This window comes from Pogona vitticeps, chromosome 10 (genome assembly GCF_051106095.1).
Source record: "Pogona vitticeps strain Pit_001003342236 chromosome 10, PviZW2.1, whole genome shotgun sequence".
Classification (NCBI taxonomy): domain Eukaryota; kingdom Metazoa; phylum Chordata; class Lepidosauria; order Squamata; family Agamidae; genus Pogona; species Pogona vitticeps.
Window position 1 is genome coordinate 236357 of NC_135792.1, and position 12830 is coordinate 249186.

A 12830-nucleotide genomic window follows, 5' to 3' on the forward strand; every position below is an offset into this window, starting at 1 on the left:
GTGGGTTCTGCATATCTAGTCTGAACTCTCACAAAGAAGCTAAAATTACCAAACAGAGACGATGGTGCTTTGGGCCTCCCTCGAGGGGTTTGTTTGGTCAACCTTTGTTCTTCCAGAAGGATCCTGTGTGCACAGCGTTAATTTTTGACTTTCCCCTCACATTCCCTGTGTTATCTCTAGAACAGCCACCTCAGAAACCACGGAGCGGCCTCGCAGGAGAAGACAGCCAAAAAAGGCCCCTGCCTTTGCCAACGTCCTCTCCCAGTCTGTTTTACTCCGAAATCCTCTGGCCTGCTTCGGAGGAAGGCACGAGGGCCCCATCCTTCCTTCCTTCCTTCCTTCCTTCCTTCGCCCACTTTGGCTGGGGCCCCGCCAGCGAAGGGCAGGAAGCCCCGGAGGGGGGGGGGGGCGCAGCGGCTGCCTGGCGGGCCGGATCCAAAGGTGAAGGCGCTGCAGCCTTTGCATGCGGAGACTGGCTTTGAGGAGGGAGCCTCTGGCCGAAGGGGCCACGGCCCACAAACGCACACGGGGGACACGAAAAGGGCGCCTTCCGTGAGGGGGACTCGCTGGACATTATGGCCGTTGTCGTCGGAGGAATAACAGCCGTGGATGGGCCCTTCGCGGGAGGAGGAGGAAGAGGTGCTGTTTTTGGTGCTGCCTGGAAGACAGCCTCGGCGGAGGGGAGGCCGCCCTTTCCTGCAGCCGCCCAGAAATCTCGTGAGGGAAATCAAGAGAGGCTTCGCGGCCAAACAAAGGCCCCGATTTTTCCTCAGACCTTCTCGAGGCCTTTTTCCCGCTTAAAACTACGTCCAGACGTCTTGAGATTCCATTTCCCAGCGTGCACCGCAGCTCGCCCTCTGTTTTCCCCTCCACCTCTGTTCGCACTACAACTCCCTGCATGCAGCGGGAGGAAGGCGCCTCTGGACGAGCCGAGAGGGAAGCTGGGGCTCGTAGTCCGCACGCAGCTCCCGCTGCGAGGCGGCGGGCGCGGCTCCCCTCCTGTTGCGCTTGCGCGGCGTCTCGGGGCTGGCGAAGGCGAGCGCGGCAGTGGCGGCTGGGTGGCGCCTGCGCAGTCGCGACTCCGGAGGATCTCTCGCGAGGAAGGACGCCATTATCGCAGCCGCCCGGCCAAACACCACGAGAATTCGGCGAGACAAACGGTAACCCGGCTTCTCGCGCGGCGGCCGCCTCATCCCGCAGCTCCGCTGCCGGGGTCCGCCGGGGACCCTCCGCGGCTCCCTCAGACGCCGCCGACGGAACCTGGGCCCTGTTCCCCTCACGGCCGCTGGGACGCCCGTGGGAGGGGCGAGGGGGGGGAGAGGAGGAGGAGGGAGGCGCGCGGGGGGCGGGGCCTAGCCCGGTCGGCGCCGCCCCCTGCGACCCTCGGGGGAGGGGGGAACTCCCTCCCCGACCCCTCCTCTCTCCCCCCCCGCGAAAGGAGGGGGTGTCGTCTTCTCTCTTCCCCCCCCCCACCCGACCTCTGTGCAGTTTGGTCGCGCTCCTGTGGGTTGCGTTCTTCCCGCTTCCCGAGCACAACAGCCCCGCGAGGTGGGCGAGGCCGGCAGGAGGAGTGGGCTGCGAGGCCGCCCAGCGAGCCCTTTGGCTCTGCGGGGTCGCGCGCTTGCGCTTCTGTGTGTATTTACACACACACACACACACACACACACACACACACACACACACACACACACACACACACACACACACACACACACACACACACACACACACACACACACACACACACACACACACACACACACACACACACACACACACGTGTGTATATGTGTCTGTCTTGAGCCCCTTTCGCAGCTCTAACCGCTAGGCCGCCCCGAGCCGTGGGACGAGCGCTGCGTGTCGAAGCCTCGGGTTGTGTGGGTTCTGTGGGTCGGGAGTGTTATGCGGTCCTGCCTTTTCTGCACGTGGCTCTTAGTGGTGGGGAGCGTCCCTAAGGGCTAGCGGGACCTGGAGCAAGGAAGGAAGCCCGTGGGGGCTCCGGCGGGGGTTACAGCTTTCCCTGGGAGGGATCGACCTCGGGGAGCCTTTTCTCTCGCTTTGCAAACCCCCCCCACCTCGCCGGCGACCCCCTGGGCTCAACGGTTGGCCCTGCAGCCCCAGCCAAACCCTGGTGGCTGAATGCCGGGGGGGGGGGGGGGGGGAGCATCCTGCCCCATCATCCCCTCAGGTAAATGGTTTGCAGCAGTGGCAGTGAGATATGAGCAACGGGGGAGCAGAGGGGGAAAGGAGGCAGGAGATGACTGGTGTGCACCTGTTGAGAGGCTCTTTCCAGGGAGGAGGAGGAGGGTGGTTGTGGCCCTCCGGATGTTTGGACCTACAGCTCCTCTCTGTTGCATGCCTAGAATCTCTGGAGGGCTCAGCTTTGATGCCCTCACCACAGACCCCAGTCTGGCCAGTGTGGTCTACAGCCGTGCCTGTGGCTTAAGGCTCTGGGAAGGGGTTGTGCAGGGGCATCTCCCCTGAGATCAGTCCCCCAGGACTTGAAGGAGGTCTTATTCTGATTGGTTTGGGGCCTGCTTGGAGCAAAGGTCAGGGAGCTCTGGGCTCTTGTTCTGTGTAAGTAGGTATGTTCTGGAATGTGCTTTAGGTGCTTCCCTAAGGCCTTTAACATCATTTAGTGTGGAGACCAGGAATGTGACCCTTTGGTCCACATTCTGCAGGTGGGACACAGCAGTAATCCTCCTGGTTTGCAGGTTTTTTTGTAACACTCGCTAAGAATTCCCTCCCTCCACCTCTTGCCATGTCCTTCTGCAGTCATCTTCTTCCAACTCTGCCTGCTGCTTTTTATCGATCTCTCTACAAGGAAACAAACTTCTGTCATGTTAGGTGTGCTCTTCTGAATAAAATACAAAGCTGTCAGTTGTATAACTTTAGCACAACTAACAAGATGGTACCACTTCTGCAATAATAATTTCTTGTTGTGAGTTCCAGTTTAAGGTGACCCAGTCCAGGGATGGTTTCCCAGTCCCGTCTTTGGGGGGACTTTGGGAACGTGCAGATTGCCAAGGCCACATAGGCTCACTGTTTTCCTGCAACGGTGGACCACGGCTTCCTACCCAGGACTCACTGAACTTTCTAGGTACTGTAGTATATTGTTAGTGTGGTTTGGGATAACTTCAATAATTTTAGGCAGTACTAAATGGAACTTGTTTGGAGAGTCAGGGCAGGGGAAACCTCAAAGGAGTGAGTGGGGCTGGGGAAGCTGTCAGGGTCTGCAGTGGCGAGCTAAGCCTATAGCTCTCCATATGCTTCCTGGAATTACCATTCAACTCTAGAAAGAGACTGTTATTTGGATCCTTTGGTGGCCAGCAAATGAAAAAAGACACGCCAGCTGTGGTTGCAAGAGCCTATAAGACTTACCTGCACCATCGAGAGGAGTCAGGTGCGTGGGCAAGTTGACATTTCTAACTCCGTAGTGCACAGGACCGTAGCCTGATCTCTAAATATGGAATACACCACACAAGTGAGATGGACTTTAGCTGACAGTGCAAGGTTCACTTTGGCCCCGTGCAGGATATTAAGATTGGTAGTGTGAGGGGGGGGGGTCCCTCTGCCCACCCCCCTTAGCAAAGTAATGTTTGGGAGGGGCTGGTGGAGGGACTCTCTGTTCCAACTGGATCAGACAGCAGGATTGGATGCAAAAAGATGGCTGTTCAAAGCCACGGAGAGTGACTACCACTCAGAAGAGACAGCCAGAGGCTTGGTGGACAAATAACCTCGTGGAGGTCTGAGGTGGCTTCCAGTGTTCCTTCGACATCAGATTTCCTAGCCATGCCACTCCCGGAAAGATGGCTGGGCCTGCTCCAGTCCATGCCTGCTTTTCCTTGATATGCGTCTGGATTTCCCTCACACTGACGTTTTCTTCACTGCTACTTCCAGCTTGGGAACGTGGTGGCGCTGTGGGCTAAACCGCAGAAGCCTGTCCTGCAGGGTCAGAAGACCAAGCAGTTGTAAGATCGAATCCACGCGACAGAGTGCGCGTCCGTTGCTTTGTCCCAGCTCCCGCCAACCTAGCGGTTCGAAAGCATGCAAATGCAAGTCGATAAACAGGGACCACTTCGGTGGGAAGATAACAGCATTCCGTGTCTAAGTCGCACTGGCCATGTGACCACGGAAGATTGTCTTTGGACAAATGCTGGCTCTATGGCTTGGAAACGGGGATGAGCACCGCTCCCTAGAGTCGAACACGACTGGACAAAAATTGTCAAGGGGAACCTTTACCTTTACTTCCAGCTTGTGCCCAAATCATTTCCGTTTCATTGTTTGGCCTGGAATACTCCCCCAATGGGAGTATTTGCTCCAGCAATAGCATAGCACACTTGGCTTCTTTATTCAGTATTTGCCACACAAGACAGAACATGCAATGATGCATTTTGTGAGAGGTTTGGGTTGCGCCAGATGGCGCTCTTCCCTTGGAAATCCCAACTGGCCTTGCCTGTGGCCTTGGGAACGCAATGCCAATTTGACATCCCAGCTACTCAGTCACCGTAGAGAATGCTTCCAAATAGCTTTCATGTTGTGAGCTTGAAGTTATTTGTTTGGAAACTGCTGGAAATCTTCTAAAGGATATTTAAAGCACAACCTTCTTCTAAAATAAATATTTAAACTCAGAACTGTTCTGCTGTGTAATTTGTTTTGACAATGTCAGTCAAATCAGTTTGGCAAAGTTTCGCTGTAATCTGTGTTCCATTTCCCTGGTGGGAATTACCAACGACCCCCAAGTATAAGCAGTTTTTGCCCACTGACGGTGTGACTGGCCTGTTCAATGAGTCGTGCCGGGCTCATCTGTGACTCTTGCAAGCGGGTCCTGTGCGTGTGTACGTACTCCCATGAAAGTTTTGCTGAGTGAAATAAGTCTTGCTCCCCAGAGGTGCGTTGAGAACTGGAGCCATGGTTCCCTTTTCTTTCTCCTGTTTATTAACTGTGTGTGCAAAAAATAAAAATACAAAGTGGCTTACAGCCTTGAAGCAGCCTGTTGGGAATGTGTGAGAACACACCCTTGGCAGCCTGAAACCGTGACTCCATCTGGGGACTCTGGGCTTAGTTTAGACTGCAGAAGGCTAGGGATTGGGGGGGGGGGGACGGGGGGCGGGGATGGGACTCAGCCCTCACCTTCCTTGGTGGCTGCCTTCCAGTCCCATTCAGTTCTTTGCAATTGGACTGTGGTTCATGGAAGGAGAAAAGGCCCGCATGCTTCCCGTGCCTAGCTGCTGTGAGCTCTGTGCCAGTCCCATCAAGGAAGGAGCTTGAGCAGACCTCACCAGGCAAGAGTCTTGCCTCCCCAGTCTCTCAAACCATTGGGATTGATCCTGTGACACAGAAGGAGAGGTCTGGCTTCCTTGATTCTGAGTAGAGCAGCAAAAAACTGTCCGTCTTTCACTTTTCCATCACTCCTGTTGCCTGATAAAATAGCTCCAAGTTCTTTTCAATGAAATTGGTGTAGTTAAAGAAGCAATCATTAAAAAGCTCTACCCCAGCCACCTATCTTCCTATATTGGTGTACACTTACAGATTCTATAGGTCTTTTAAGCTACTGCTTTGCTCTCCCATGCTGATCAGAAAGGGTGGGCAAAGCCTGGTCCTCCAACTGCAGGTGAGCGAGCAAACTCAGTGGTGAGGAATGCTGAAAAATGATGTTCATTAACCTCTTAAGTGGTCATGGCTATACACTGAAACCCAAGGATTTTGATGATATTTCAAAAAGTAGTGTACTCCAAAAGAGTTAGATGAATTCTGTTTTAGCCATTTACAGTACCTTGGTTTGTCATTTCAGGCCATTTTCCTCTAACCTAGTTAGAGGTGTGTTAGCCTACAGATCCTATCATCCCCAGTCAACATGCACATTGATTGTGCAGCCTTAGGATGATGAGTTGTAGTCCAGCACACTTTGAGAAATACAGTACCTTGAATTGCCTTGTGCTCTGTTTGCAAACTCCCAAAGGCATGTCTTTGGAAGGAAAATGCTGGATGTTAGAGCGGCCAGAGTCGGATCCTGCCAGGCAGTGATTGCCTTCTTACTGTACTTGGCTGAATATAAGTGGCTGAATCTGTTGTAAACTATAGGTTATTGTGCTGTAGTTACTCTTGTAATGTTTGACTGTGCATCCAAAACGTTACTCCTAACCCCTAATACTTAGCCTTTTCTGGTTACACTAAAAGGCCTACTGTAGAAGTTCCGGACTGTTTTAAGAGTTGCCCTGCACTCTAAACAGAATTCAGGCTTGATTGAGTGTGGCCTCTGCGGGATGGAGGTCAAAGCGGGCTGCATGGGTGGGAGCCAGAAGACACACCAGTTGCTCTTCCATCAATCTTTTTAGCTCATGAACCAAAGAGGGACTCAGCATCGGGTGAAAGGAGGGAGCTGATTTCTCCCTGGCCGCCAGGCTTGCTTCTCGTTTGGAAAAGCAAGCCGGATGGCCGACAAATCGGCTCCCTCCTTTCACCTGATGCTGCCGGGGCTGCCTCCTTTTTGGCTTCGGAGGTTTCAAAGGGCTTCCTCCGATGTCGGAGGAAGCCTTTTGAAAGCTCCAAAGGCAGGGAGGAATGGCAGGAAATTCGAATTTCCCGCCCTTTCTCCCTGCCCTTTGGGTTCATAACTTAATCTGCGTTTGTAACTAGGGTCTGCTACTTGCAATGAGATTGGGTTCGTAACCCGAAATGTTCGCAACTAGGGCCGCTTGTAAGTCGAGGGCCCACTGTATAGGCTTAGGAATGCACAGTGCATGATACTCTTGTGTTATGCAATTTTCAAAATACTGCTTAGTGTCTTAGATTGATTGGTTTAACAGCAATAAGAATGTAGTGTTTGCAAATCGGAGCTGGAAGAATGTTTCAGAGTCTGATGATAAAAGCACCCACTGTTTAGTACCAAATTGCCAGGAGAAAATATATGGTCAGAGTAGAAGACGCAAACATTTCTTGCGTACAGAATTCCTCATGTTCAGTTCTTGGGTGCCTATGGTTTTCTCTCTCTCTCTGTCTGTTGTTGATGGGAATAATTTTAAAAGAGCCTTGGAGGCAGGAAGAAGAGTAGAAACATAACAAGGGGAGCAACTTTGAACACACGTAGACATGCTTTGTAGCTTTCAATGCAGCACGAAATTGGAACCCTTTTGAGGTGCACCTTGATTGATTCTCGTCTTAAAAGTGGCACAGAAAAGCCTGTGGAGAATTGCCAGGTCTCTGGTGTACAGCACAGTTGACCTTCCCTTCCAAAAGGCCTGCTTTTTATTATGTTATTCTGATTAATCCGTGTTACAGTTTTTGACATATGATGTAATTGGTTAGGGAGCAACGGGCTAGCAGAAAAGGACTAAGAACCAGCTGCCAACCAGTGTGATGAGGAGAGCCAAGTCTAGGTCCCTTGATGTTCGAACGGATCACAGAGGTGAGCGTTTACAAGGGCGTTGTTAACCCCTCATGTCACCGTGGGCTACGAAAGGCGGGAAGGCTTGGCTGCTGTTTGGTGCCTGAGAAAGGAAAAATGATGCATGAAATAACCATGACAACTGGTTATATATTTCTCTCATTTTGAATTGGCTTGTCCACAGGCTTTTCAAAAAATAATCCTCGCAATGATGCGTTCTGGTGCCGTGTATTACTAGAGAACCACAGACATGTGAGGGGGAAGAAAATGGTTCAGAAGGCAATCCAGCGACTCTGGAGAGCCAAGAATGACCCTTCAAGTAAATATAATTTAATTACTGGAAAAAACTTCCCGGTGTCGTGACAGATGCCTCCAGTTAGCTAGTTTTACTGTGTTTTATATGTTTTAGAATTGTGACAAGGTTCACACATACATACAGATTTTTGGATTAAGATGTTGAAATTCTTGGATGAAACTGTTAGGAAATTTTTCAGTTTTATCTGTTACAAATGTTTGGATAATGATGTCTGTAAAACAGAATGGATTGTGGGAGGAAACTAGTTCTGCTTAGGGCTGGGAAATCAATGCAGATTCCTAGATGCCATCATCCCATGTCTGTGAGCCTGCCCTGTAGGATGTGGAAGATCCGTCTTAGTCAAGAAGGATGGCAGGTGAGAAGAAGGTGGACAGTTTTCACGCTTCTTGGCTCCTCGACAACAACAGCAAACCCTAGTTTTGCTAATGGCAGGAGCATTCGCAGACGACTTCTAGATTTTGTTACATGGGCCGTATTCCCTCAGAAGTAAATACCATTGAACTGGCTTAGTGCGTGATCCTAACCAGCCAAGATGGCCGAGGACCAGTTGGACTGACAGTAAGTCCTCCTCCTCCTCCTCTGCCGGGCAGGTAACATTTGTGGGCTTATTTACAAGCCTGGACGGTTGCCGCTCAAGCCCTGGGTGTTGTCTGCCTGAGGGTATTTGGTTTCTTTTGTGGGATGGGGGAGTCTGGACAATTCTGATCGTTTTTTGGGTTTTGGAGCTTTTCCGATTTTCTTGTGAGCCGTGCATGCCCTCCTGAATAGGGGGAGAAATGCAAAATCCCCAAACATTCACCAGAAATGATGAATCCAAAAGATTCCACATCCACAGGAGAAGATACAGAAGGTATCTGGCGTGGGGAAGCTCAGCAGCCCCAGCCCCAGCAAAAGGTCTGGAGAGCCAGCTGATTTTGCCAACGAGTTCAGAATCAAACTTTGCGATGCAGGTTCCTCAGAGGGCTTCCTTCGTGTCAGTAAAAGGAAATGGAGAAGACGAGACAGAATTCCTCTCCCTTGGCAGGATGCAGCGTGGATTCCAGAATCTGATAAAGATCCAGCTTTACTGGGGACTTACCTGCCTTTATCGATTCTCAGTGATAAAATTCTTACCTCTGCTTCGGCCAGGAGATTAGGTGAATCGTTCCTCCCATTGATCAACCTGAGTTGCTGCAGGCACGGAATAAAAACAACAACATCAGAGCTACAAAAAACCGAGCAATATTATGAACAGCATGCATATTGCGCCGATATTTAACAGATGCCAGGTGCGGGGGTGACCTGGCCATCGAAATATCTCGCTTGTGGATGAAACACACTTCAGCGGTCCCAGTAATCATCTGGGCTTTGGGAACAATATCAAGACATTTCACAGAGTACTATAAGCATTTGCAGATCTCAGAAATAATACCATCAGAGCTACCAAAAAATGGCAATATTAGGAACAGCGTACATACTGCACCAAAATTTAACAGATGCTTAGGATTTTGGTTAAAACTTGTATCTGTTATATAATACCAATCAATGTTTTTATGGTTTAGATTGACTGTGCCTGATGTTTTTTAATAATAATAATAATAATAATAATAATAATAATAATAATAATAATAATAATAATAATAATAATAATAATAATAATAATAATAATAATAATAATGTGCTGTCAAGTCAATTCTGACCCTTTCCAAGGTAGAGGATACGTAGACGTCATTTCCCCTTCGCTCCTTCTGGGAAGGGGAGAAGTAGCCCTAGGACTGCTGTGCAGCAGCTTGCCCACGGTCACATCGGTGGGTTCTTCTCCTGGGAGGCACAGTGGTGGACTGAGCTCTCAGCCTCTGGCTCTGGGGATTGTAAAATACAAGTGCTGGTACCAACATTTTAAAAAGAAGAAGAAGAAAGATTGTATTGCTTTCAGTTGTGTGCCATTTTGATAGGAAACAAAGGAGATTTTGATTGGGCTTTGTCCGTTTTTTAAAAAGGATGGATTGGAAGCACCCTTCAGTGCAGGGCCGGGCTTCCAAGAGCGTCTGCAGTCAGTGACATTATGAAACAGTAACCCTAGCACAGCTGTTTTATTATGTTAAGGCTGGCCAGTTCCCAGGACTTCTGAGAAATGGCAAACTTAATTTGCCAACAGGCTAGAAATGGCAGCCACATGCCCTAAGTCTCCCGCCAGATGCCTGGGCATCCTGCCCCAGTGAATGCAGCCATGGTAGTTTTCATGGCAGTCCGAAATTCAAATGAATCTCTCCTGGCAGCGGAAATGTTTTGAGTAAACAGCTCATGTGGTGTCCTCATTTGGAAGACTTTAGAGTGTGTGTGTGTGTGTGTCTGTGTCTGTGCCTGTGCCTGTGTGTGCGTCTCTCTCTCTCTCTGTGTGTGTCTGTGTGTGTTTGGTATGTGGTGGGGTGGGTGGGGCGGGGATGAGTGAGCAGCTGCTGCCTTGGCTGGTCCAGAGGCTTGAGTGATGCTGTGAGGTGGATTCCTCTTCCCTGGGCTGCACCTGTCTGCTCTGATGACCGCCCTGACTTTAGGCTGAGGAAGAGAAAGGGGCAGCAACTGTGCAAAGGTGGCTTGTCTTCTGGTTGAACTGCCACTCCCACTGGCAAACCAGATTCATCCTGGTAATCATCCTTGCTCCAGGTAGTGAGAATTCCCCTTGCCTGTCCCTGTGCTTCCTCTCTTCCCCTGCCCCCCCTCCCGCCACTGCTCTGTAACAGTGGGAAATGCAGCTGTGAATTGCTCCAGTGATTTTAATTTGGCTTTTGGAGGCTGGAGATTTCCCTTAATAAGAGCTCTAACCATCCCTGACAGGGAACTCCAGGGGGACAGTGTTGAAAAATCTTTGGCTGTGGACCTGGAGCCAAGGGCTGGGACTGCAACGGAATCTTGCAGGAGCTGGATTGTGGAAACTCTGGAGACCGACGAGAGAAACCGGATTTGGGTTCAGACCAGAAGCGCTTCCAAATCTTATTTTGCACTGACAAAAAGCACCTATAAAGCTGCTTTGCTCCCAGGCCTGCATTCTCATATGTTTGCAGGAATGAGCAAGGGTGAGAGTGAGTTTGATTCTCTTGCTAGGAAGTCTCTTCATGAATTGACAAGTTCAGCTTGAATTAAGATGCTAAGAGCCAGAGGGCACCGTGTAGCACGGTTCAAGCACTGCCGTGTCCTGTGGATCAGTTTAATTCTCAGTGAAAAAAGTGGAAAAGTGAAAGCCCTTAATGTGGTCTAGATTGTGCCCATATCAGTAAAAAAGAAGAGGGTGGGGAGTTGCATTCATGCTCCAGCCCCCTGACTGGTGTCATCCGTAGCCCCAGTTGTGACAGAGCTGACCAAACAGGCTCCGGGGGGGGGGGGCTTGGCTTATCGTGCCCTTATTGATCAGGATGCAGCTCCCTGGCTTGTTGGGAAAGAGACAAGCGGGAGAGCTGGCTCTGCTGGATTGGCACTTTCCTTTTTGATGGCGCACCTAGAAGTGGGACGTGGAATTCAGACAATAGCATTTCATGGCCATGAGCTGTGCCAAAAGGGTTGTTACAAAATCTGCGTCATGAAAGCTCAGTGGATATTTTCTTTTAAAATGAGTCAAAATTTATAATTGATTGATGTTAAAAAAAAAAGAATTTCTGTATGAATATGGTTTGAACATGATCTTACCTCTGGTGTGATATGTGATGCCTGAGCAGCCTCTGGGTGACCATGCTTTTGCCTTCCTGATGTGTTTCAGAATCAGAACTGCATGAACTAAGGGATCTCCTTCGATTCAGCTCTGCTGCCTGTTTCTGAATGATGACAGAGCAGGATTTAGCAGATGTGGTTCAGATTGCTGTTGAGGACTTGAACCCAGATCATCCAGGTAGGTTACTGTACTAGGGAGAGCTGTAGTGGGAAGGGTGATACAAAGATAAACAAAGGCGGGGGCCGCAGCGGTAGCAGCGACCCCCTGCATGTGGCTGTGGGCTGTAAATCGGTTTCTTTAGAGTACCTCTTGGCCTTTCCCCATTTACATCATCGGGAGAATGGGGAGGAATAAAATCTCCATCTGCTGGAGGCAAGGCTGCGTCCAGTTCCTGAGCTGCCGGCCTCTCCTCTCAGCTTCTAGGCAGAGCTTGGAAAAGTTTTGTAATTATTTTGTAATTTTTTGGACTGTACTGCCTCATAGCAAGGCAGCCAGCACTTATCTGTCACAGCGGATAAACCGACCCCTGAACCCTCCCTAAAAGTCCATCAAAACTTTATAGACCTCCAGGGAAAGGATCAGAAGCCTGTGTCCCTCACAGCTGGGATTATTCCCTCCCTCCCCCCAAACAATCCTTGACAAACCTATTCAAATTCATCTAGCAAAGAATAAGTGTGCCAATCAAGTCAATCTGGCTAGGGGATTCTGGGAGGTGTAGTCCAAAAAGTCCTTCCCAACCTTTCCCTGAGTTGTGCCCGGGTCCCCCTAGGGAATCCCGGCAGTCAATTTTTGATTCAGCCCCCATCCCTGTCTTCCAAACCCGTGGGACAGAAACAGACGGAGGTACCGATAATGGCCAGGAATCAGAGAATAGGCTTAGGAAAAGTACTCTTGGAGGAGGGCCCCCCTCTGAGGAGGATGGGCAGGCCAGGTGCGGGGGGGGGGGGGGACAACGACAAGGTGCCCTCTTGAGGAAGCATTTCTTTCCAGGAAATACTTTCAGGGATTCAGTCGCTCCAGTTGGGAAACTGTTCTGGGCCCTGACATTTCCCCACCTTCTCTCTCATGGGAATAATTCCTTGGAGGAGGATATTTAGGCTTTAGGTGCCTTGTCATTTTCAAATTGCCTCCCCACCCAAGACACAGTTACAGCCGTTCTAAAAAGGGTTTGTTTTGTTTCTGTTCTGCAGCTGTTTTGGAAAACCATGAAGTGAACGATGAAGACATAGATCCACCTTTAAAACGGCAACGGATAGAAATTAATTGCCAGGATCCCTCGATTAAGGTTGTGGCTCTGCTGCTGTGATTGTTCATAATAGACCGCTAGCGCTTGATGGACTATTCAAGTTACCTGATGGTGCTGAAGGGTTACAGTACATATTGACTGTGGGCCTTTGGTAGCATATATAACATGAATATAGGACCGAAGACTGTATATACGGAGC

At 50.1% G+C, this 12830-nt stretch overlaps 1 protein-coding gene across 2 annotated transcripts in view; it reads left to right on the top strand.

Annotated features, from left to right (window-relative positions):
* The first annotated feature begins 415 nt into the window (after positions 1–415).
* Positions 416–12830, top strand: part of BANP (BTG3 associated nuclear protein) — a 97533-nt gene continuing 85118 nt past the window's right edge. The window contains exons 1-3 of one of the 2 annotated variants that reach the window (XM_020788307.3): positions 416–1160; positions 11434–11562; positions 12576–12670. In XM_020788307.3, coding sequence (XP_020643966.1) covers positions 11493–11562; positions 12576–12670 — 165 coding nt within the window. In that variant the 5' untranslated portion in view covers positions 416–1160; positions 11434–11492. The remainder of the gene's footprint in view (positions 1161–11433; positions 11563–12575; positions 12671–12830) is intronic. The other variant, XM_020788306.3, reaches the window with a different exon arrangement.